The sequence below is a fragment of the Bactrocera neohumeralis genome, chromosome 3 (assembly GCF_024586455.1).
Source record: "Bactrocera neohumeralis isolate Rockhampton chromosome 3, APGP_CSIRO_Bneo_wtdbg2-racon-allhic-juicebox.fasta_v2, whole genome shotgun sequence".
Classification (NCBI taxonomy): Eukaryota; Metazoa; Arthropoda; class Insecta; order Diptera; family Tephritidae; genus Bactrocera; species Bactrocera neohumeralis.
Genome location: NC_065920.1, coordinates 66894452 through 66921273, shown reverse-complemented (window position 1 = coordinate 66921273; position 26822 = coordinate 66894452). Strand labels below are relative to the sequence as shown.

General features: G+C 37.1%; 1 protein-coding gene across 7 annotated transcripts in view; it reads left to right on the top strand.

The window, feature by feature from the left end:
• The window catches only part of LOC126752934 (ADAMTS-like protein 3), a 376477-nt gene extending 349947 nt beyond the window's left edge, over positions 1–26530 (top strand). For 4 of the 7 annotated variants that reach the window (XR_007666058.1, XR_007666060.1, XR_007666056.1 and 1 more), the window contains 4 exons: positions 23803–24249; positions 25361–25684; positions 25805–25943; positions 26366–26530. Coding sequence is in view for 1 of the 7 variants with exons in the window: in XM_050463983.1 (XP_050319940.1) it covers positions 23803–23857 (55 nt within the window). In the remaining 6 variants the exon portion in view is untranslated. The other 3 variants (XR_007666057.1, XR_007666061.1, XM_050463983.1) reach the window with 3 other exon arrangements.
• Positions 26531–26822: the final 292 nt, after the last annotated feature.

Genomic DNA, 26822 nt, shown 5'->3' with positions numbered 1-26822 from the left:
TCTTGTGCGTTGACCTTTAGGGCCGGTTTCGGGTTTCCGTTATTATTTGAAGCAGTTTGTACAAGTATGCCAACATGTTTAGGAAATATATATGAATAACAAAGTTTGATTAATAAATTGAATAAGAAAGTAAAACAATGCAAGCAATATATAATGTGATGAAAATCTTGACCCACCCTGAGTTCTACGTTTACTCTTTTATACCATTTTCATTTCGGCGTTTAGTGTGAGAGAGTATTTAAATACCTGGTAGACCTACCGAGTAGATATACAATCGAAGTCGGGATCGAATCGAAACAATACTTCCTTTAGCCCCCATATACCTAATATAAAGATTTTTCGACTTCCGGGTGACTTTGTGCTGCATATATTGGCCAATACTTGAGTTATCTCAATGATAATGACAAAGCTTGACAGTACATATATCTTTGTACCTACAATAAATAAAGTTTTGCAAAAACATGACCTAGCCCCATCAGGATTTTCGAACATCCGGCTGACTTTACTCCATATGATTGGTGATTGTATGTAAGGTAAGCTGGCTTCCGATCTTCTTGTTGACGTTTTACACCTTAAAGTAGTCCCCTGGCTTTGAATCTTGCAATTTTCAGGTGTATTAAATGTTCGGTTGCACTCGAACTAAACACTTTCTTACTTGTTTTATTGAATATTTGTGCGGTTGCTCGATGTAAGAATTTTGTTGACTAAAGTTACGAACATTAAAAGAATTTTATTGTTGATGGTACTCGAATTTTTATTTCGATTTTCGTTGTATTATTGTTTTTATTTATACTTTTATTTATCAGCTTCTTCTATATTAACTTTTTTTTTATACCTCTACAGATATTCCGTTTATGCCTCGTAAACGTATTCGCTCTCCACTAAACTTGTAAGATTGAATAGTCCAGACATACGAACGGACTGAAAGAAGGCTAGCAAGCCTCGTAAACTACCGTCTTTTCTGATAATTCGCATTGTAGTAAACCAATAACAGCTCGTATACGTTCGTAGATAAACAAATAAATCACTCGCATTCACAAAACTCCCATTTTTCGAATGTGTCTGGCAGTCAACATTACATACAATACCACGTGAATAACTACATACCTTAACACATCCACATGTATGTTTACTCCAACAAATGTAAGGTGTATGTGTGTTTCTGTGCTTTTGGAATGTCTTTCGATTGACAATAAACAGTTTCTTTGCGTTTCGTATTTACTGCTACATACATAATCTCTACGCGCATCTATTATAAGCGTAACGAGACATGTAAATAAAAGTATTGTTATAAAAAAGAAACTTTTTGTAGTTTACAACTTCAGTAAAAAACTCTTAAAATTATTATTTATTTTTTATAAAAATATATTTGCCAAATCAAAAGAGAAGGTATCAATGTCATTATTTTGTACATATGTATTATACAAGTATATACATCATTCTATCTTTGGATTTAGGCAAAAGCTGCCGGTATAAAAACAATATAGGTTTGTGAGCTCCACTCACTCTCCCAGGAATTTCATCTGCTCCTCGACCGATTTGGACGCAATTTCAATGAATTCAAAGGTTACGAATTGAAAAGTTACGAAATTTCTGTAGGCAATCTTTTAACCACTTATTTCTCCGAACTTAAGTGCCAGGAGGATGGAGTCATGTGTAGAAGTTCACGCAAGTGAGGAAAGTTCTCTGATCGCGATTCACTTGGGAGTGGCCAGAAACGATTCTTTTTACACATGGCTCAAGCAGCTCACTACTTCCGGTCTTTGACCAAGTATCCTCTGGGTAGCCTAAGAACATCCGTTCGAAGGCGAGCTAATGTGAGAAGGCGAAACATTCCCTACATAGGGTTTTGCGCTGGGCTTGGGACCCGCCACGTAAAAAACAATACCAATGAAAAAGTTGAAACAGCCTCGGATGAGAGACCCCCCTTTTGATGACGACCATGGCAAACGGAATAAGGACTACGATTTGAGGGCATGCACCTGGAATGTCCGGACCCTTAATTGGGAAGGTGCCGCTGCCCAGCTGGTTGATGTCCTCGCAAAAATAAAGGCTGACATCACCGCCGTCCAAGAAATGCGATGGACGGGACAAGGACAGAGACGAGTAGGTCCTTGTGACGTTTGGTGTCGGATTCGTGGTGGGAGAGAGACTCCGTCGCCGAGTACTATCATTCACTCCGGTGAATGAACGTCTAGCCACAATCCGCATCAAAGCGAGGTTCTTCAACATATCGCTGATTTGCGCCCACGCCTCGACGGAAGAGAAGGACGATGTGACCAAAGATGCTTTCTATGAGCGCTTGGAGCGCGCTTATGAGAGCTGCCCCCGCCACGATGTCAAAATCGTGCTTGGCGACTTTAACGCCAGGGTGGGCAAAGAAGGTATATTTGGCACTACGGTCGGTAAATTCAGCCTCCACGACGAAACATCCCCAAATGGGTTGAGGCTGATTGACTTCGCCGGGGCCCGAAATATGGTTATCTGTAGTACTAGATTCCAGCATAAGAAGATTCATCAAGCTACCTGGCTGTCTCCGGATCGAAAAACTACCAACCAGATCGATCATGTTGTGATAGATGGAAGACACGTCTCCAGTGTTTTAGATGTGCGTGCGCTCCGAGATCCTAACATCGACTCGGACCACTATCTTGTTGCAGCTAAGATTCGCACTCGCCTCTGTGCAGCAAAAAACGCACGCCAACAAACACAAGGAAGGTTCGACGTCGAAAAGCTGCAATCACAACAGACTGCCGAACGATTTTCTACTCGGCTTGCACTCCTGCTCTCTGAGAGCACTAGTCAACAACTCGGTATAAGGGAACTGTGGGACGGAATTTCAAATTCCATACGTACAGCTGCAACCGAAACCATTGGTTTTCGGAAAGAGCAAAAGAACAGCTGGTACGACGAGGAGTTCCGTGTCGCAGCGGAGAGAAAACAGGCTGCCTACCTCGCAACGTTACGATCGACCACTACACGTGCGGGATGGGATAGATACCGAGAGTTGAAGAGGGAAGCGAGACGCATTTGCAGACAGAAGAAGAAAGAGGCCGAAATGCGTGAGGCCGAAGAGCTTGATAAGCTGGCCGACAGGGGTAATGCTCGAAAATTCTACGAAAAAATGCGGCGGCTTACAGAAGGTTTCAAGACCGGACCATACTCTTGTAGAACCCCCAAGTCACTGATGCCCAGAGGATACTTAAATTATGGAGGGAACACTTCTCCAGCCTGCTGAATGGCAGTGAACGCACAACACCAGGAGAAGGAGAACCCGATTCCCCAATCGATGACGATGGAGCAGACGTTCAATTACCCGACCATGAAGAAGTTCGAATAGCAATTGCCCGCCTCAAGAACAACAAAGCGGCAGGGGCCGACGGACTACCGGCCGAGCTATTCAAACACGGCGGCGAAGAACTAATAGGGAGCATGCATCAGCTTCTTTGTAAAATATGGTCGGACGAGAGCATGCCCAACGATTGGAATTTAAGTGTGCTATGCCCAATCCATAAAAAAGGAGACCCCACAATCTGCGCCAACTACCGTGGGATTAGCCTCCTCAACATCGCATATAAGGTTCTATCGAGCGTATTGATTAAAGCCCACCGTCAACAAACTGATTGGACCTTATCAGTGTGGCTTCAGACCTGGAAAATCAACAACCGACCAGATATTCACCATGCGCCAAATCTTGGAAAAGACCCGTGAAAGGAGAATCGACACACACCACCTCTTCGTCGATTTCAAAGCTGCTTTCGACAGCACGAAAAGGAGCTGCCTTTATGCCGCGATGTCTGAATTTGGTATCCCCGCAAAACTAATACGGCTGTGTAAACTGACGTTGAACAACACGAAAAGCTCCGTCAGGATCGGGAAGGACCTCTCCGAGCCGTTCGATACCAAACGAGGTTTCAGACAAGGCAACTCCCTATCGTGCGACTTCTTCAACCTGCTCCTGGAGAAAATAGTTCGAGCTGCAGAACTAAACAGAGAAGGTACCATCTTCTATAAGAGTGTACAGCTGCTGGCGTATGCCGACGATATTGATATCATCGGCCTCAACACCCGCGCCGTTAGTTCTGCTTTCTCCAGGCTGGACAAGGAAGCACAGAAAATGGGTCTGGTAGTGAACGAGGACAAAACGAAATATCTCCTGTCATCAAACAAACAGTCGTCGCACTCGCGACTTGGCTCTCACGTCACTGTTGACAGAATCCAATGTGGTTTAACGTGGGTATCTGCCTGCGAAGGCTCAAATCCACGGTGCTATCTATTGCTAGTAGCACATAGATCAAATTAATGCGTTGATCAGCGCCCCAAAGTGTAAGTGTGTGCACCCACACTACACTCTGGATGAACCAAGGTATGAGTGCCTGCCACACACACATACACTTTGGTTCCAAATTGAAAGGGTGGGACTCCCTTTCCACCTTGGTCGGGTGCGAGGCCCATCTAAAACCTCTGCCGTACTCTGGGTCCGGCACCCGGCCGCAGTGCGACTCCACATTGGACTAAGTCCTTCCTGCTTTTAGGTTTAAACCACAGCCACCACGAATCTCCCCAAAGGGCCAAGACCCAATGAGCAGACTGAAGCGAACTTCAGGGGCGGCTGCTCCCCGTGGTACCATGTTTTAGTCTTTGGTGTGACCTGTAGCCCAAGCTTGCGCTTAAGCTACTGCCAGTCGAGCCCCCAAAAATTCCGAGGAAATCTTAAGAACCCGACTGTATGATTTTTTTGTTATCCCTTTCATTTTGTGTTTGTTATATAATCGCAAACCCATTCAATGAATTTGATAGTATTTCGATATAGCACTTTTCTGACATCTCTCACCATGCCGACATTCAATAAACCAGACATGCGAATGTCGGACATAGTGCATTTGGATTTTAGTCGCCTCTTACGACAGGCATGCCTTACCGCGGGAATATTCTTATCTCCCTCCCCGCAGGGAGACGTCACTGTTGACAGTCATAACTTTGAAGTTGTAGATAATTTCGTCTATTTAGGAACCAGCATTAACACCACTAATAATGTCAGCCTGGAAATCCAACGCAGGATTGCTCTTGCCAACAGGTGCTACTTCGGACTGAGTAGGCAATTGAGAAGTAAAGTTCTCTCTCGACGAACAAAAGCTATACTCTATAAGTCGCTCATAATTCCCGTCCTGCTATATGGTGCAGAGGCTTGGGCGATGACAGCAACCGATGAGTCGACGTTACGAGTTTTCGAGAGAAAAATTCTGCGAAAGATTTATGGTCCTTGCGCATTGGCCACGGCGAATATCGCATCCGATGGAACGATGAGCTGTACGAGATATATGACGACATTGACATAGTTCAGCGAATTAAAAGACAGCGGCTACGCTGGCTAGGTCATGTTGTCCGGATGGATGAAAACACTCCAGCTCTGAAAGTATTCGACGCAGTACCCGCCGGGGAAGCAGAGGAAGAGGAAGACCTCCACTCCGTTGGAAGGACCAAGTGGAGAAGGACCTGGCTTCGCTTGGAATATCCAATTGGCGCACGCAGCGAAAAGAAGAAACGACTGGCGCGCTGTTGTTAACTCGGCTATAATCGCGTAAGCGGTGTCTACGCCAATTAAGAAGAAGAAGAAGTGTCTAGCAAGAATTGTTTACCTTGCTTTATGTATGGAAGATTTGTCTTCTTTAATAATAATAATTCACGCTTTTAATTGAAAGTGGTTGATTTGCTAGTAAACGCTCCCATTCACACTTTCACGCATATTCCTAAGGATGTCCGGAGAGTAGACGCTAAAAGCCGAGTCCAGCACGTTTTCTAATTTAAGCAAAACAACACAGTCTAAGCACTACCACCACCAAAAACGTAAACGTTATGGTACATAGAAAACAGGTACAACACATTCATACGTACGCCTGTAACATTTAACAGCTTGAAACAACAGGCTCTGTCAATCAATCGTTAAATGTGCCAAAAAGACGACGTTTACGAAAATGTCATGACAATAAGCAGACAAACAAATTTTATTGTGTCACAATATTTCGACTACATTCGTGCAGAGGCTCCGCGAGAGGCGCAAGAAGTTCACACACATCAATCAGTTACTAGTAACAATAATTTTGGCAAACAGGCTTACTGGTTTTGGTGACATACTTGTGTAGTATTTCACCCATTTTTAACAATCATTGTGTTTTTTACAGTGTTAGTGAATCAAAGCAGAAAGAAAACCTTTTAGGTAATACATTTACTCAAACTGAGTTTTGACTTCTCGAATGACACTCTAATGTGACACGCTCAATTCATTCACTGGAAGTGGAAATCATATACCTGACCTAACATCAATTCAAGACTCGTGTGCCAAAGTTCTGTTTGTAATTCATCCGACGCACATCCACCTATTTTCCTACATATACTCGTGCATTGATTGCCCACCTGCTGATAAAAGATCGTAAGCAAGTTTTGCATGTTAAATTTATTTCGTTTTCACTTTTATTTGATTCTTATCTGTACTTGTGGCCCTCACTTGGCAGTCCACAAAATAGCAATTCCTATGTAGCTACTTAAATTCGTGCTTCTTATGACACGTAGTCGATTTGTTTCGAGTACCAAATAACTGTGAAATATCGGGTTTCGCTCCACTTGTATTCGGATACGTTTTATGTATGGTTTCACGGTTGGAGAACATCTTTCAGGCGGTTTGTTAAGTGCTTAACATATGTAGTATGTAGTAGCGGGTTGTCTTTTCGATAAGCTTACAGGTAAGGTTTATGTGGCGTATGGACAAATGGTTATTTAAGTGTTGAAGTTGTAATTTATTACGTATATTTGTTTTGGGTAGTCTCCATATCTGCGATGTAATCGTATAGAAGTGAATAAATCGACAATACCTGTTTTTAATATCAATATATTTACCCACACATGTTATTAAAACGTAAAACAGGATACTAAGCAGATACCTACGTATGTCAAGAATTTCTATTTATACATTTAAAATTAGCTAGAGAGGAATGCAACGTCAGTTCAAAAAAAGCTTAAGGCCCTCGCGCTTATGCCACTTATCATCACTTTGTTAATACTTCTGCAAAATTACGATGTGTGATTTCATTCAAAACACAAGATTTCACACAATAATTGAGGTATGAGAAACTTCTACAAAGAAATAAAAAAAATAAAATTTATTGGTTAGAGTTTGCGCGTGCAGTTTAATGGAGCGGTCCAAGTCAAATTTGATCGACGAGCTGTGTGAGATATGTATATGTACGACCACATTGATATAGTTCAGCGAATTAAGTGGCAGCGCTGGTTTGGTTATGTTGCTCGAATGGACGAAAACACTCTAGCTCAGAAAGTATTCGACGCAGTACCCGCTGGGGGAAGCAGAGGAAGAGGAAGACCATTGGAGGGGATTTTTCGACTTCTCACTTTAGCTCGCCTTCAAACCGATGTTCTTAGGCTACCCGGAGGATACTTGGTCAAAGACTGGCAGTCGTGAGCTGCTTGAATCGTTTCTGGTTCACTTGCTTGAATTTCTACACATAACTGCATCCTATTTATACATGCAATTATTAACAAAGAATACTGGCAGATGGTTAGAAACAAGTGTTAATCGATCGTAAGCCGTCTGCAAATGAATAGTTGACTCCATTATAAAGAAACTCAATCATTTTTCTTGTCAAAACATACAATTTATTTAGACGCCACGTGCAAACATTATAGCTCTCAGTGGTAAAATACTATAAATGTCTTCAAAAGATGTTCTTAGACAAACGCCTCAACACAGCCAAACAGATATCAGTATTGACCGTTTGTCCCTCCGGAACAAATTCATAATGCCAAACCACCAAACCACGAATATCGAAAAAACAGTGAGTATCAGCTCGGTTTTTGAATGGCTTTGGCGTGGCTTTTATGGTTTCGGCTCGTTTTTTACCATACATCCCGAGGATTGTTGACGAGTCAAAAGTCTGATAGGCAGTTGTAATGCTCTCCATAAAAGTGGAATCGGAATTATAAATTTGTTCACTTCAAATTTTCAAAAAGTGGTATTATTCTATCTTTTTTAATTTCAGTTCGTCTGAGTACTCCACCAATCCAAAATATTTTATATAAATTCCATACATTAGTCGGATCAATCTTCATAAAATATCTTGAAAGTTCATCGCAACATTAAATTAAAATTCCTGCAAGGGAGGATAGAAACTTACGGGGTTACAGGCGTTTACTGAATAGTTTAGAATAGTGTCCTAAATTTTCAAGTTGATCCGAGTGATAATTTCGGAGTTACAGCCTTGAAAACTGGTGCGCTCGTGGCTAGCTATGCTAAGCGCGCCGTCCTTAAACGCGTTTTTCTCTAAACTGTATTTTTAAAATCGATTGTCCACATTTCTCGAGAATCGCATGTTCTTTATTCAATTTTACACATATCTTTGAGATAGCATTCTTAAAGACTTAGATGAAGAACTTTTTTTCAATTTTACCCGGGGAAGCCCATTAAGGGGCTACATACATATGTATGCTGCAAATATCTAAGCCACATCATTTTAGAGAAAATATTATTAAGTATGTAAGTATATTGTGGTTAGATGAAAGTATAAATCAACTAAAAATCAAGTTAAACTAATTTTTCTCAAATATTGTTCATTAATTTAGAAACTTTTTTTGTTTTTCTAACATTTTTTGTTTCGACAAACATTTTGCTTATGGTAACTCTACTCACATCTTTTATTACATGATTTTTGCTATCTTCTGAAAACTTATTTTACAATCGTTAAGAGAATAGCTCACATAAAAATTTCTTCACTTAAACTCTAAATAGATATACTTTCATCAATTTTTTTGGAAACTCTATTTTCAGAAACAATTTGCAGTTTAATTCATAAATTTTCATCTCAGGGTTATATTATTTTTGTTTGTACTAATTTACAATTATATCAGTCATTCCACTCGCCCTTAGTCATTGTGCTTAATCGGCTTTGAAATCAGCAGACAATCTCCTTAGCTGCTTGAGATTTCACATATCCGGCTGTTGGAGTAGGCCAATTCCTACGCGATAATAAACTGTTCTACTGTTACACATTTTTATTATTTCAGAGATATTTGCCAGTTTATTTGCTGCTGAAAGCAAGCGTGACGGAGAAGAGACTTTTTGTCGCGTCGCAGTGTCGCCACCAAGTCTTGGTGTTTCAATGTGGTTACGAACTCGGCAGTTGACACTAGCATTTTACTTTTATGCGACAAATGTTTTTTATTTCATAAAATGTTTGGCAACCTAAATAATTTGTTGGCATCATTTGTTCGTACACTTTGTTTAAGAGACATGAAATTATTCAAAGAAATAACAATAACAAGCGAACGCACATCGTTTAAACAAAACTCAACGGGCGCTTTAAGCTATAAAGAAGTCTACTTGATACTTTAGAAGGATGACGGAATAGAGTATGTGTTTGCTTATTTGGATGAGAGCATTTGCCATTGGTTTTTGCTTCTATTGTTGTTTGAAGACTTTGCAGTAAAATATATTATGAGCCACTTTATAATGATTAACCTGGATTACTGGAAAGAAAAATAGTATTTTTGATTGACGATCAAATTGAAAGATAAAAAAAAGGAAAAATACTTAAATCAGAAAATGTTCTATCTTCAGGATACAACGCTTATGATTATGATATGTGTGCATCTGTCGTTATGTACAGTAGATTAGTATTAAGATATGCATACATGGATCAGGATAAGGAAAATCTATAAATAAATGGGTACTGGGCAACCAGATCTGAGTACTTCTTGTAAAGTCAACCTTAACGCATTTTGATTTTATCAAAAGTGTTTTCGGTTTTTCATTTGACTTTCATTCAATTCATGTGACACATACTTTCCACGCTTTTGGATATTTCCCATAGCTTCCAAATGGTCTGAAATTGTTTGTTGTCAACATTTAACATGGCTGTCATTTGCTTTTGATTCAAAGTATCATCTTCAAGTTTATGGTGGTCTGCCACGTTATTAATTTCTCACTTCACAATCATTATCTCTGAATCGTCGAAACGATCAATTGCATGTTGGTTCTGATAGAGCACGATCATCGTAAGCCGTATACAAGTATTCGATACGACTCTACACCATTTTCCTTTCAGGGGTTATTTTGGTTTAGAAATTCGAAAAAATCGATTTTTTTGTTTGCATATTTTTATAGTATAACCCTTCAAGAAAATGTTCCTAAGAGGACTTTGCGAAATTCAAATTATTTATACATTATAGTATCGCAATACGAAGAGCTTTCGAAAGATTTTTTTTTTTTTTTTTTTTAAATTCCGAACCACAAAAAAAAACAGGGAAAATACGAAACTTTTTTTCAAACCTCCACCATTTTGTAAAATTTTTTTTTTTTTTTTTCAAAAACGTTTCGTAGTGCGATAACTACACTTTTACTCTTCACGGATTTCGCAAAACTTCGCCGAACTCCACTTTTTAAAATTTAATTTTTTTTCTTATATTTTTTATGTTTTGTAGTCTTAGAATATCAACCATGTACATGTAGAAAAAATGGATAGCCAAAAAAAATTTTTGGTTTTTTTTATCGCGTCAAAAAAAAATACCTAAAACTCGGGCTTCGAAACCAGATTACCCCCTTAAACGGAAAAAGTTAATGCTTACCGTAAATCATCAATTTTCGGTACAAAATTTAAAATTTTTAACACAAATATTTCCAAACCATTCAAAGATGAATTGTAATTTTTTTTGATAATATTTTGGGATCACTTTGTATGTTTTGTTTTTATTATGGATCTTATGCTAAGAAATATCTTGTGTAACATTTTTTATATCATTATATTTAATTCTTGAGCGTCCGCTTCACACAACTAAGACAATATTAATCCACTAAAAACTATGTTGCCTTCTTGTCGAGAAGGCTGTAATTTTGTAGCCTTTAAAATGGCAAAAACCAGGCAAATACAAACATACATGCATTCACCTACATACAAAGCTCACTCTTTCATATACGAGTATAATAGTATTTTCCTTTTACGAGTATGTCCACAAGTGCACTCGGCAACATATCCTTTTCAGCAACTGCAAGAAAACGCAATAGATGTGCATATATACAGTATGTGTGTGATCTGTATTTGTATTTCATATTTGCTGACTTACCTTGTTTCTTTAGTTCTCAATCCCTATACAATGCGTCCAAGACTGACTGCAAATCAAATAACGCTTCGTCCGCTTTGTCGCGTTTCGTCACCTGCTAACCCGCTGTCACATCACTACACTTTACTTCGCTTCGCTTCATTCGAACCCACTCGTTTCTAATACCACAGTCGAGCTTTATGTCTTCTATATTACTCATATACGCTTTCCCTTTTTTCTAGCCGTTAGTATAGAAGCTCGATTTTTGTACTTATATTTCGAATATACAAAAGGGAATTTAAATATATAAATGGCAAAAAAGACATCGGAACGCAGACTTTAGTACTGAGTTGAGAATGAAATAATGAGATTGAAATTTTTGTCGAATGAATTGAGAGAAGTTTTGGTGTAATTTTGCCACTTTAGGATGAAGTGAGGCCTTACAGAAATTTTGCTGTTATTTACTACAAAATATTGACTGCGCAAAAATTTGGATGACTCAGAAGCAACACGAAATGTTTAGCCTTAACGGATTATATACAGTTAAAATTTTCAAAACGCCAATTTTCTCTTAATTTCCTAATGTATGTATATCCGTATATATTTAAGAATACATACATATATAAAATTTCCTATCGTGTCGGGGAATATTTTCGACGGCGTTTCAAAGCTCTTCGAAGTGCATTCCAAACTTGAAACGCCGCTATTTTGTCAAAAACAGTTATTTTGCTTATTCCTCCAATTAATTGCTAGACTTAACATTACTTAAGGGAAATCAGATGATCCTGTTCAGAGACATAGTGTTCACCGCAAAAGTTGAGAGATACGATAATTCTGCTCAAGTTTTTGGACAAATAAATTGAAAAGTTTTCTCAGAAAAAAATTGAATAATTTGCTTTAATTCGGCCTTATAACAGTACATAACCCCTTAAAATGGCAAACATAATTTAAAACATGACGCCATATTAGTAATTTTCCAAGAGAAAATTATGAGTAAATGTTTCTAAGCATTTCAGTTGCTATGTATGTGTTTCTATCTTCATGTTTTTCTGAGAGGCTTTTGCATCAGCATCAGCCAACTCTTTCAGATTTTTACTAGTTTAAACGTTTTTCGTAAAATGTATAATGTTATTGGAAATATTTTAAAGTCTGATCACTCTTTTTCATTTTCGTCTAATAAATCCAAACTTTATTGAGATCCCACTGTAATCTTCACTGTTGCGGTGGACCATATACATATATTATTCACACGCCCAAATTATAAGCTCGGATTTTCCACCTCTTACACCGTTATCGATGTGGTGCTGAGAAACTATTAACTTTTTTTTTACTGTAATGACTGAGTTTTCGTTTGGTTTGTTAAAAGTATTTTCTCCTGCCTATTTCGAATGTTCGTAAAAAGTTGGCGACGATTTTGACGATCTTTATAATATCGTTTAATAGGCTTGCTGTGTCCGTTATTATTAGTTCAAGAAACATTTATTGGACAACTTGATCTTTAAGGTCTAAACGTGAAAGATCTAAGGCTTGTTTAAAGGTTATTTGCCGGTCACGCCGATGAGATATAGATGAAATATATATAATATATGTATGGTGAATCCTGACTATCCGTTTTATAAGAATTTTTACTACTTGTACAAAGAAGGGCTTAAGGGCTTAATTATTTTAAATATATTACACTTTACGCATATCTCCTGCTTCAGCTTCCAAAACATTCGCAGTGAGCAGCAAGGTGCTCAAGACAACACCCGGCATTCCAAAAACGATTAGGCACAGAATGTGAACAGCAATACCATACACACATTTACACATATCATTCATATACGTATGTAAGTGTAGGCATCCCAAAATTAGAAGCGCAGCAACAAACAACTTCAGCTTATAACTGAAAAACGAACGAGTACGAGTATTTCCGAGCTGGGTAAACGACTGTCCAGTGTAGTTCTAATGCAAAGAAGTGTTTACATTTACAAAAAAAATATCTGAGATGCACTTGTGTTGTCTCCTTTAGCTGTCTGTGGTTCTATGTGCTGAGCCCTAACGCACACTTATTTTCTCTGCGTGGAGAAATGTTCCGTTTCCGTCTTGCGGTTACTTATTGGAATGCATTAGATTTACGGATAGTTATTGTGGACAACAATGCTTCAACTTTTCCTCCCCGTTTGCGCTTCTCTCGCGTCAAAGCTCCGAAGAGTGCCTTGCTATTACAGAACTGCAGCGCTGCCATAGTTCAATGCTAGATTGCTTTCCTAATAAGATTTTGTCAATCCAATTATTCTGCTTAAGTGTACAGCGTGCCAGCAAGTTAACGCGCATCCTTTTCATGTGAGCGGCGTTTACAAGCAAGGTCTTGTGCAATCTCGTTTACGATGACAACAAATATTACACCATTTTAACGTTGTCAGCGTTCAAATATGAAATTGTAAATGTTATTCTATTTCGACTTGCATTGTGTTTGGATATGCAATTGGTTTTCTAGATTCTGCTTTGTTCTGATATTTCTTCTGTGACTTTCGGGCTGTTTCTAGTTTTGTTTTTCTGTTCTCATTTCAAATTCATGCAATTTTCCTACATTTAGAGTAAAATAAATTCTTATTTTCAACAATAAAAATTACATTTTCAGCTTTCGATATTTATATTTGTAACCTTCTTCAAAAGTCGGTTGTAATTTTCAGTTGCATACTAATACAAAAAATGCGCCGAAATGTGCTTTCACAAATTTAAGCTCGCGCTTATAAATTCTTGTTCTTATTATCTTCCAGCGCTTTTCAGCTTTGGCCACTTTTGGCAAATTGCTTTCAACTCTTCATCATCGCTTAGCAGTGACAATTAGTACCGCAGCTCGGCGAAGATGACGGTGGCTCGCTGAAATCCACAGCGCCATTAATGCTGACAATCGTGAAAATGTTCAACTGGCATTCCTATACTTCTAGGCACTTCTCAACAATTTGCAGGCGAGCTGATCCAACGTGAAAAGGTCGATTTGGAAAATGGCTACAGAGAAATTAAATGAAAATACAGGCAAGCAGTCGTGCGAGTAGATTGTGAAAATGTTACCGCGTTTGGAACAGAGAATTGCAGTCAGTTGATAGGCGTACTGTTGGTTCGTGTGCGGCTGTATTTTCGCTTAACCAATTGTATGACCAGGAATTACTTTTCTTCTCTCAGCTAAACTTTCTTGCTTTTGTTTCGGTTTCACAGTGTAGCCGTAAGTAAGTAAGTAAACACCAAGCAAACCGAATGTCAGCGACCAGTGCCTGGTTGTTCTTGCTTCTTTTCATTCTTTTCCTAGTTACTATTTCTGGTAAATTTAGTTCCTTGTTGTAGATATTTGTTTGTCGTTTATTTAATTGTTGTAAGTTTGTCTGTTAGTTGGTTCATTCAACTTGTTTGTTATTATTGTTGTATATAAAGTTTGTCACGAAGAGTGTAACACCAAGAAGGAAGCGTCGGAGACCCTATAAAATATATGTATATTGTATATAAATGATCAGTATGTTGAGCTGAGTCGATTTAGCCATGTCCGTCTGTCTGTCTGTCCGTCCTTCCGTCTGTCTGTATATATACGAACTAGTCCCTCAGTTTTTAAGATATCGTTTTGAAATTTTGTAAACGGTATTTTCTCTTCAAGAAGCTCCTCATTTGTCGGAATTGTCGATATCGGACCACTATAGCATATAGCTGCCATATAAACCGAACGATCGGAATCCGATTCTTGTATGGAAAACTTTCACATTTGACAATGTATCTTCACAAAGTTGGCACAGGTTATTTTCTAAGATAATTATGTAATATACGAAGAAATTGTTCGATATATCAGTTATTGTTCATAGAAATAATATACGAAGACACTATAGCATATAGCATATAGCTATACAAACGGAACGATCGCAACCTATGCTGGTGTGGAAAACTTTTGCGTTTGACAAGATAAATTCACGAAATTTGGCATGGATTATTTTCTAAGGCAACAATGTAATATCCGAAAAAATTGTTCAGATCGGATTACTATAGCATATAGCTTCCACATAAACTGAACATACATATGTAGTTACTAAAAGAAATGCACCTGTGAAGGGTATATCAGCTTCGGTGCTGCCGAAGTTAACGTTTTCTCTTGTTTTCTCTTTCTAAAAGCCATTTCCATTTTCTACTCATTTTTTTTTTATCATTATTAATAATTTTGATTTTCAAACTCTTTTGAATATCTACTTTATTTATTATATTTTTTTAAACTCGCTCCTTTTATGAAATTAATTTTCTACATAATTCTACATAACAATTATTTTATTTTATTTTCTGGTCACTTAAGTTAGACACTTATTTTTTAAAAGAAAACTTATTTCACGCACTCACTCCCACATACAAGATAAACAATCATTGCTTTACATATAACCACTGAACAAAATTTCTACACAAGAAAATTGAAATGGAAATGAAAGTTAATATTTGAAAAATGTGCAAATGAAAGAAAAAGACAAAACTTAAAAAAAAAACACGGAAAACTAAATCTGGGCAGAATATTTAAAAAGGACAAGGATAATATTTGCTCGCCAGTTAGCAAATAGTAGCATAGCCATAGGCGCATGGTGCTTTTCAAACAATCGCTGCTACAATAATGTCAACTATGCAATTGCTTGGATAGTTGACAGTGTTGCTTATAGTGGATGCGGTTGGCGGTTCGTTGGCATCAGCACAACAATAATAATAAACGATCTAAATAACAACCACGGCAAAATGTTTCGAGAATGAATGCACAGAATGCAAATAATAAATCGTAGACAAAGAGAAAAAATTTTATAAAAAGGAAAAACAAAAATTATTGTCACTATTATAAGCAATTTTTCAAACGCTTTGCTTTTCTGTTTTGTTTTTCTTTATTTATTTTCATTTTTCCTTTTTTTTTAAATAATAAATACATATGATCGTTTGGATGTTGTTGTCTGTCACATAATATATGGTATGGACGGCCACAACTGTAAAACACACACTCAACTGAAATGATTTCCAAATACAATATGCAGACGCTTACAAAACTTCTTTCATAGGTAAACTCACTTGATTTTCTATAACTTTTTTTTGGTATAAATATGTTTAAAAGAAATACACAAATATTCATATATGTCACAGATACTGACAACTACAAAAACGGCCAACGCAGCATTAAAATTTAATTAGTTTAAGCGTTGCTGTACCTTTTTGAATCTGAACACTAAAAACGAACTTTATGAAGTTACACATACAACATGGTGTTCCATATAGGATTGTTCCTTTGTTCTTTGGTGCGTATACGCCGTGCATGGCAGTATTTTATATATCAGATGTTGTCATTGTTCCTGCCTCTCTGCACCATATAGCAGGACGGGAATAATGAGTGACCTATAGAGTTTAATTTTATTCGTCATGAGGCACTTTCTTCTCAATAGCCTACTCAGTCCGAAGTAGCACCTGTTTGCAAGAGTTATTCTGCGTTGGATTTTGAGGCTGACATTGTTGTTGCTGTTAATGCTGGTTCCAAGATAAACGAAATTATCTACGACTTCGAAGTTATGATTGTCAACTATGACGTAGGAGCCTGGTCGCGAGTGCGACGACTGTTTGTTTGATTACAAGAGATATTTCGTACAATTGTTTCGTTGTTTTGAGGTTTTCACAATTAAAGATTTGTTCAGTTCATTTCTGAAAATATTAAAAATGTTTTTGAAAACCTTGAATATATTTCAAAAGTTAACCTCACCTTAATTTTGCTAGTTTATTTAAAAAGTTATTCAAAGTATGCTGAAACCCGCTAAAATATATGCCTTGATTCTTAAACTGTCGCCACTTACACAGACAAATTCTCAGAATTTGTCAATCAAAGGATGCCAAGTTTTCTTCACATACTAATCGTACTGCTTCTGACCATCAAAGATTTCTATGGAAACAAAGAGTAACATTTGAAATATCTCCATCTGTTGTCAGAGAAAATACGTGAGTACACACGTCCACAAATATCTCGTTTGACGCGGTAGTGCGTGCCCTTGCAAGCCTACCGCGAACAATATGCGCTTGCCAAACCGCAGAAGAAAACAAATATACTTATGTGCAGCACAATCACTTCCAACTAGACAATCGTGTATTATCTTGGCTTGTACGCCTCACATAGACCCATTATCCTAGTTTTCATGTTGCTTTTCAATGACTCGCTCTACTACACTAGCTTTGTAGGCTCTCAACACTCCCCTTCATGCCGCCGCGCCAATGCAATTATAGTGGAGAATTACATTGCTTTTGCAGCACAAAACACTAAATTTAGTTGTAACGCAGCCAAATGGTGCGCAGCGGTAGAAGTGTGGGGTTTTCTAATGGCGTCCGCATGCTCATGCATTGGTGGCTCACGAGTGTAAACGAAACATGGAAAAAGTTGAGCATAAAATTTTAGGCGAAATTTCGTTGCAACGGTGCAATTGGGTTAAACTTTGTTGTTTGTTCGACTGAATGCGTTCGCAAGATATCAGCGGATAATTGAAATAATACATTAATTTTAATAAACAGGCATATATTTCAAATTTCAGCTGACATTATAATCGCCACAGGATATGCGAAATGTTATTGTTGACACGAATTGCGTGTCTGACCGACTATTAAAGTATTTTTTTTAAAGCAATATGGTAATTGAGGTTGGTGAAAATAAAAGCTACTAATATTTATTATTTTGAGTTAAATAGGTCGATCTACTATGAAAATGCAATTTTATAATTTTTTATATTATTATTATGGTTTCATTGTAATCGACAAAAACTGATAAATAACAATAATATACTACTTTAAGCAACAAATACTAAGGCTTTGTTCATAATTTTAATTCTTAAATTATTCTTCAAAAGCTATATTCTTCCTCAGAGTAATCCACTTGGCCCCAATTGATTTGTGCCAACGTTTTTTCAAATCTTCGAAACTTTTGTTAAAGTCAATTTCCGGAATGACCTTCAATGTGCTTAGCGATTCAAGTTTAATCTCTTCAATTGACTCAACACGGTTTCTCCCGTTTCGTTTGAGTTTGCTGAATAACCAGAAGCTACAAGCAGCTAAATCAGGCAAATACGGTGGTTGCGGGTCGATATTGGTTGTAAATAAAGCGAAAACATCAGGACTCAGAAATTTCGAGTACACCACACCTCGACAATCGAAGAAAACTGTCAACACAACCTTGCTTTTTGACCAGATATCAGGCAGTTTTTTCGGCTTCAGCTCACTTTGCCGCGATATTCGGCCGAATGGTCGCCTTTTTCCTCGCCGAAAGCATAGACCAAAGACTCAATAATAATACGTTTCGTGACATCCTGGTAGCCAGAAAGCGTTGTGTATCTTGTAATTAATTACAAAAATGAACTTAACTAAAAATCTTAATTTTCATAGAAAAAATTATATAACAAATTGTATGGTATAATTTAATCAATATATAATTAAAATTAATTTTTAAAGAATATCCAAGATAGACAATAGCACGTAGATATTAATTTACATCCTATATATACCTTTTATTTAATTGTTATGTTGTGCCAAAATATTTTCACAACACAACCTTGATTATGCTAAGAAAACTGAAAAATATACCATTTTATCGTATTTTTTAGTGAAAGCGGGAAAGCTGTGTTTCATTATTTGTATCAATGTTACCGTGTAATTAATAAAAACATATCAAATCATTGTAAATCAAAAATATTTATTAATTTATTTTTCAAATGAGTCAAAAGTTCAATATCACACAGCAAAAGTCAATTAAAAAAAGAACAAACGCTAATTCGGCAGCACCAAAGCAAATATACCCTTCACAGGCGCATTTCTTTTAGTAACTATGTGTTCAGTTTATATGGTGTCTATATGCTATAGTAATTCGATCAGAATAATTTTTACGGAGATTACATTGTTAACTTACAAAATAATTTATACCAAATTTCGTGAATATACATATCTTGTCAAATGCAAAAGTTTTCGATACAAGAACTTATGCCGATCGTTCAGTTTGTATGGCAGCCATATGTTATAGTGTTCCGATATCGGCAGTTCCGACAAATGAGCAGCTTCTAGAAGAGAAAATGACGTTTGCAAAATTTCAGAACGATATCTTAAAAACTGAGGGACTAGTTCGTATATATACGGACAGACGGACGGACAGACAGACAGACGAACATGGCTAAATCGACTCAGCTCAACATACTGATAATTTACATATATACTTTATAGGGGCTCCTACGCTTTCTTCTGGGTGTTACAAACTTCGTGACAAACTTAATATACCCTGTTCACGGTATAAAAATATAATTTGAACTTAAATTTTTCTGGCAAGACCATGTGACAAAAAATATATATTGTTAACGGTAAAGCTAAAGTTGATAATTATTGCACAGAGTTAAAATTATATGTTGCAGAAATGTTTTATAGTGTACTTTTATAGAAAAACTTAAAAAGTTTTCGAGGCAAAATCGTACGCAAAGCCCTACACTACTTCCACTGAAATAATAAGGCAAAATATTCATACTTAATTGAAAGAGAGAATGAGTAAATATTAATCAATTTGCACACAAAATAAGTGATATATTTAATGCATTTCTACATATATACAAATAGAAAGCTGAAGCATTGTTGGTTTCATCGACGTAAAAATGAATATCCATGCAAAAAACAAGGACGCAATGAAAAACGATTTATGTTTTTATATACGAATGTACAAGACACACACAAAAACATATAGTATGTAAATGTCCTTTCAACTCTGCGCTTTCCGCAATTGCATGCACATATCTATGTACTTTCAACTGCCGCGAGCAACCAGCGAAGGCCCCTTAAAACTGCACACAAACAAACAAACAAATAAGAGCATATCTCTGCGTCTGTAGGCAACTGTGTTAGTTCAGTATATACTCGTATATTCACTACTTTCTCAGTTGAGCATTTATGCTACTCACATTCTCATATGCCCCATATATTCATGCAGTTAGCAAGATAATTGAGGGCCTTGCGGCTACTTTGGCTTACAATGAGCAGCAGTCAAGCTCCATGCACACATGGAGTGGAGTTAATCTGCCACTGCAATTATGTTTATGTGTACATATGTGTTACGCGTTTGTATTGGCTAAGTACGCAACGCGAAATTTATGACAGCCATGCGGCAAGCAATTTTTGTAGCAATTCAACGTAACTGTGCCATTTCATCTAGCGCTCTATTTCGAGTTTTTATTTATTTTTTACCATTGGCTAAGCAGTTTGCATGCTTAACACTGAGCATTTGCATAATTGTTTGTGGGCGTTTTATTGTTGTTGAATCATGACAATATTTATTGCAGCAAACATAGTTTGGTTTTGGGAGTTGACCTTTCCCCATGCATTCCACTTTTTTACTGGCTTTCTTGTAACGGGTGATTCAAGAAAAGTTACTTTTTTTGACAGATCACGCGGAGGTCGTGTCAAATTCTCACGTTAGTTTTGTTCAGTATTGTTTGGTATTCCATCGTGGAAAGACTTACACCCGAATAATGTTTACATATCGTTCTACTTTATTACGAGAATCCACGTTCTGTAAAGAATGCTTCGTTGAACTTATTGTCAACATAATCCACCTACTGAGCATACTATTCGCAACACCGTCTCCCATCCAGCACGCACAGAAGCTAATATAGCTGAAACTGTTCATGAAGACCGTGGAGAATCGATTAGGCGCCGTTCGCAGCAACTAGAACGGACGTTTAGAACGACTTGGCGCATTTTATGTCCGCATCTTAAATTGAAAGTATACAAGAACAAGAGTTTGGCGCAGTATATGGGTCTGTGGAATCATCGGTTCATATTTCTTCAAAAGTTATGCCCGTGAGAACGTAACTTTCAATGGCGAATGTTATCAAAAGACTGCAACGTCACGTGAGATGGTTCGGAAAGTGAAGAAGCGACTTGAGCGAAATCCACGACGAAGTGCCAATCAAATGGCTAAAGAACTGAAAATATCCCACCGCAGCATCCAACGCATATTGAAAAATGATCTCAAGGTCAAGCCTTACAAGTTCCAAAAGGCCCATGATCTCACACCGAAGCAGCAACAAGTAAGACTTGAGAGAGCGAAGTAGTTGTTTCGCTTGGCCGAATGCGGTCAAATTTCGAACATTGTGTTTCCTGACGAAAAAAAATTTCCAACTGAGCAATTCGAAAACTCGCAATACGATAGGGTTTACTTCATACGAGAATCTAAGTCAGCGGTTGGCCACCAGGAGGCAGCACCCGCCACAAATAATGGTTTGGTCGCTGTCACCGCAGATGGGCGGTCTCATTCCAATTGTTTACTACATCAAGCCTGGCGTCAAAGTAAATGCGACATATTGTCGGGAAAGTGTTCTGGAGGCTGCTTTGAAGCCGAGGGCAAACGAACATTTCAGTCGCAAACCATGGACGTTTCAGCAAGACTCAGCACCGTCTCACAAAGCGCGAGTGAACCAAGAATGGCTGAAAAACAACGTTCCGAACTTCTTTACGACCACACAAAGGCTCTCGAATTCACCAGATGCGAATCCAATGGATTATTATTTCGGGGCCATTTTGAAGCGCAAGGTCCGAGAGTAAAAAATACACCAGAGATGTTGAGGAAAGCCATTGTCCGTGAGTGGGCCAAAATACCGGCAAGTCACATTCGGGCAGGTTGCGACTCGTTTTTTGACCGTCTCAAGGCCACAGTTAAGGCAAAAGGTGGTCATATCAGGCAAAAGTTGTACTATAAAATAAAATAAATAAAAATAATTTTCCAAACCGAATTTATAGTTTTTTTAATTGATTACACTTCGAGTGCCGGACCCTGTAGTAATGGTTGCAGAGGCAACTATGTATGTATTACCTACAAACGAACTTTGCGGAAAAGTATTTTCGGGGAAGTCGAGTATGTGTGCTAAAGAGCGGAGATTTCATGGTTAGACACGTTATTGTCTTAATATAATTCTAATCAATGTGGAAAATACAGAAATTGTTGAAGGTATCAACTAGGTCGAAGAGTCAATGTTGAAACAATTTTATATGACGATAAATTAGTTAATTTCCTGTATACATTAGAGTACATATACTCTCTTTTCCGTGCGTTTAATTGTTGAATTTAATGCGGCGCAACGTACACCTGGCAACTGTATTACCTCAAAACATAAGTACAAGTATAAGATAGTGCTGGTCTATCTGTGATTCAGTTGTCGGTCCTTAGCAGAAAAAGAAAGATTATAAAGTGATTGCTCATTTTCATTACACAATTGCAGTTAACTTTCACACCAGTCACAGGGCCAACCAACTGCATCAATAATGCTGTATTATTCCACACTTTCCAAGGCATGTAACCAACAGACTTATGTATGTATATTACAAATGCCAATATTGACAATGTTTGACTCAAATCACACTTACTGAGACATTCACCTGTATATAGCAGCTACTTAGTATACATAGATCAATTGAAAGTGCCTACCATAGTAGTAGAAAATAAAAAAAGCGACATAAGTATTGCCCGTAGGGAGCAATACCAATTGGCGCAGAACCTGCGCGAGCTCAATGAATGCGTAATTGATTCACAATATAACTGTAGCAGAATGGCCACAGCGGGTTGCTGCCATTTACATGGTTTTGCGAGCTTTCGCAACACTTTTTTTTTTTTTTATTTTCACAAATTGCTGCATTCGCTCAGCCTGACGGTAGACCACCTACTCGAGGGAAATCAGCAAGCCAGGTAGTGTCATAATACTGTCTCGACACATAAACAGTGGATGTGGAAAGGGCTATGGGTATGTAAAAATAAGCTTGCTGCTTTTGGTGAGTTGTTGTATTTGGTGAGTAATCCATTATTAACATATATATTCAGTCCGTAGGTTTTAATATATGATTGGTGTTTTGGAAGATTTTAGAAATAAATTTACAAAAACTAAAAACACAGGCGGTGCAAAAAAAAATATTAACTTAGGAAATAAGGAACATCTTAATAAGCATTGACGACCAAAATTCTTGGTCAATATCCAAAAATAGCCTTACTTCGAGGTCATTGTATATGCGATAAATTTAAAAAGTTTAGCTAGGAGAAAGGTTGTGATGGATAAGATTAGTTCTAAGTGAGAAGGACATAAAAGTCACAGAAAATTAATTTATATAATGAGAAGGTGGTTTAGGTTTGTTGCAGAGGAGCGAAGATTGCTTTATGAATTCTGTGTACACACACATACATAATAGCGTATGTAGAACAAAAGGGTGATTATAAAAAAAGAAAGTTGACCAATGTGGCTGCTTTGTCAAGTAATCGCCTACAATGCGGGTGACCACAACATATCATAGAAACTTTATAGCTTTACATACACATTCACTGATAAATATGTAAATAGACTATTGGTGATGAAGAGACGTTGGCGAGTGCTTGTAGAAAACTTTATGTTATGACCATACACCGACACAAACATACCCTAACAGAGACATATTTATAGCTCTAAAAAAATACATAAGTTGCCTCTGCTTTTACAGTGTTACATACATGCCTCCCGTACACTTTACAGCACGACAACTGTATCTTTATTCAGTTTATTTTGAACATTGCCACAAAAAAACAAAAAATAAAGAAAAAAGTAATCTTGCAGAACGTAAGCCGCTCACTTTGCTAATTCAATTTGCTATTTTGGTATTTTTCTACAACCACATCATTTTTGGCCTTTACAGAAATTTGGCGATTCGAGACGTCATCACATGCTGTTCGATAAGGGTCTACAATTAGGCATCGATTTGGAAAATTTCGAACAGGACGTGCAGATGCGACCACAATTCGTTATTGAATATCTGCGGGACCTTGTAGCGTCCGAAGTATTTGCTCCATTATCTGTAGCAGTCACGAAGGACGGCAGCAGCAATGAGTGGCACGAACAGGAAGCAACAGACCATGTAAGCGCCATCACTAGTACAACAACAACGTTGCCATAAGATAGCAATGCCGTTGGCGCAACACACGAGGACGACGCACCACATTTACCGCACGCCAGGTGGCAGAAGCGGGGTGAGCCAGAAACAGCCACAGTGGCCACGAGTAACCACGTCACGTACGAAAGGCGCATCAGCGATTGGTCGGAGTGTTCAGAGAAGCGTGGTAATGCGGGCGGCAAAAGTATATGGGTAAGTGTCGCACAATTTCGACTTTAATAAATTTAGTTAAGCTTTGCTGTTTATACTACACATAGTGGGTGATCAAGCAATCAAAATTTGAAAGATATTCAACTGTTTTAAAAATTAAAATAACAAATCAATAATATAAAAAAAAGTTACAGAATGATGGAAGTCATCAAAAAAAAAATATTACTTTTTCACATTTTGTGAGGAGGGTTGCCACCTGTTTAAAAATTTGAATATAATAAAATTTATGTGTAAACAGAATTTTTGCAATATTCAAAGAGTATAAGAAACTTTTAAGTTGAAAATATTGTCAGAAGAGTTGCCACCTGTGTAAAAAGAAAAATGAAAATCACGAGTAAAAATTAATGTGATTAGAAATTCAAAATATTTAACAATAAAGTTTCGAAAGATATTATCAGTTTCAACTTTTTTGAAATAACGTTGCCACTGTAAAAAAATTTAACTCAACAAAAAGTAATAACATCACTGGATGTTGACAAAAGCATTATACAAATTTCTACGAAAATTCAGGTTTAAAAATATTTTTACAAGAGTTTCCAAAAAAAAAATTAAGAAAATTTAAAGCTAAAAATCGAAAATCTAAACAAAAACTTCTAAAATTAAAAAACTAACAAAGTTAAAATTTTATGGGGAAGGTTGCCATCTCTTAGAAATTAAATTAAACTAAATTTTTAATTGATTAAAATATCAAATGTTTAAAATATTGGCATCAACATTATTAAAATTCAGTAGACTTGGAAATATAAAAAAAATCCCGAAAACGCGGTAATTATTCCCAAATTGATAATCTGAGGTTTGAGTCAATTTATTCACATTCAACTGAGTTGCTACCAAAGTATCGTTCATGCACATTATGACATTATTTTTTCATTCCCACAGGCGAATAAACAACTGTGCACAAACAATTCGCCACGGCGTATGAGTAACCAACCCACTGTTTGTATTGCAATTTAACCGTCCATTAGTTTTGTGAAATGTTTTGCATATCTGTATGAGTGCGCAACACATTCATATGTTGATATTTTATTAACACAAATATTTAGTTTTATAATATTTTCCACCAATTTTTTCATTTCACAACGCCGCTCAGTAGCTTGCCTACGTTTGCGCCATCACACATCTACATACAACGTGTTGGAATCACACATGGCAGCGGACATCGAAACGGCGGACAATGCGTACTGTGAGGATTATGGACTAAGCGTTCCTGACACGTTTGAAATGTGCGTTCATGAGGAGTGTGTCCGTTACGAGACCGGCGAGAGGACTTTGTGTCAGCGTTCTCGTTGCTTTGTACGCAATACAGTCATACAAAAGCGTGAGGTGAAATGTCGATTTGAGAATGCGTCCCAATAGACGGCAGGCGTGCTATAGTCAGTGGTGCAAGGGGATTGGTCGTGTTGAGCTATGGTCCGAGGTAAGTGCGCCTTCGTGTGAGTGTTTACTGGCCTTTTTTGTCATCTCTGACTCGTTTTCAATTTTTCTTACCTATTTATTTTTTTCTCTTTATCTCTTGCTCTTGCATTGCATTGCGAAGTGCGGTCACCAGGGAATTAAATACCATATTATACTGTGTGTTCAGTGTGGTACGCGCCGACCAGCAGGCAACGCTTGTCGCCACCAACCACTTTCCGCAGTTATAAAAGAATACAAGAGTCCGTCATGCTTTGCAAAAGGTGAGCAGAGTATTTTGTTTACATCTTATTATATAGTAACAATTACGGAATGTTTTTAGATGTTAGCTTGTTAATTTATATATGTGTATAATTTTTTCTTATATATAAGCTACATCTAAATTAAAATCCTTACCGGAACTAAATCTGAAAATCACTTAAGTTTATTAGAAGAAAAATACTATTCTCCGACTTCATTTCTCAGCATGTAAAATAAAAGATCTTTATTGACGCCAGCTAACAAAAGTAAATTTGAAGGTTCCTTCAAGATACCATATATGACAGTTGCAGCCGGTTGCTGGCTTTATAAGGATTATATAGATATATATTTAAATTATTATAACATTATAAGATAATAATGTAATAAATATTGGCCATTAATTTTTATATATAAATATTTTTCCTCCATTTCTTTAACCATATAGCGAGCATCGTGTTGTAGCAACAGGCGAAAACAGAAGCAGAGCGTGTCTTGCCAAGTTCATATTGAGTTAAATAAAGAATAATAAAATATTAGCAACTCAGCGTAAAACTTTAGAAAGTACAGGAATGAAGTACAAAATCTGGTACTCAACATAAGAATAAATAATGTAGTAAAATAAACATACAATGAGATGCTAATTAATGTACTGATAATTTTAAGCGTTAAGTTCTTTGCTCATAATAAGAACATATATGTTAATGTTGACTTTGGAAATAATGCATTTTTATAAAAAAAGTTATATTATGTATTAATTTGTCAGAAATGGCCTTTCACTGATTTTATCGGTAAGTATAATATTTTAACAAACCTCGAAAAGAAGACCTTGAAAGTATTTATTGAGTTGAGTTCGTTAAGGTAAAACTTTGGAAGACTACAAAGGAAAAAAGTCAAAATTATGT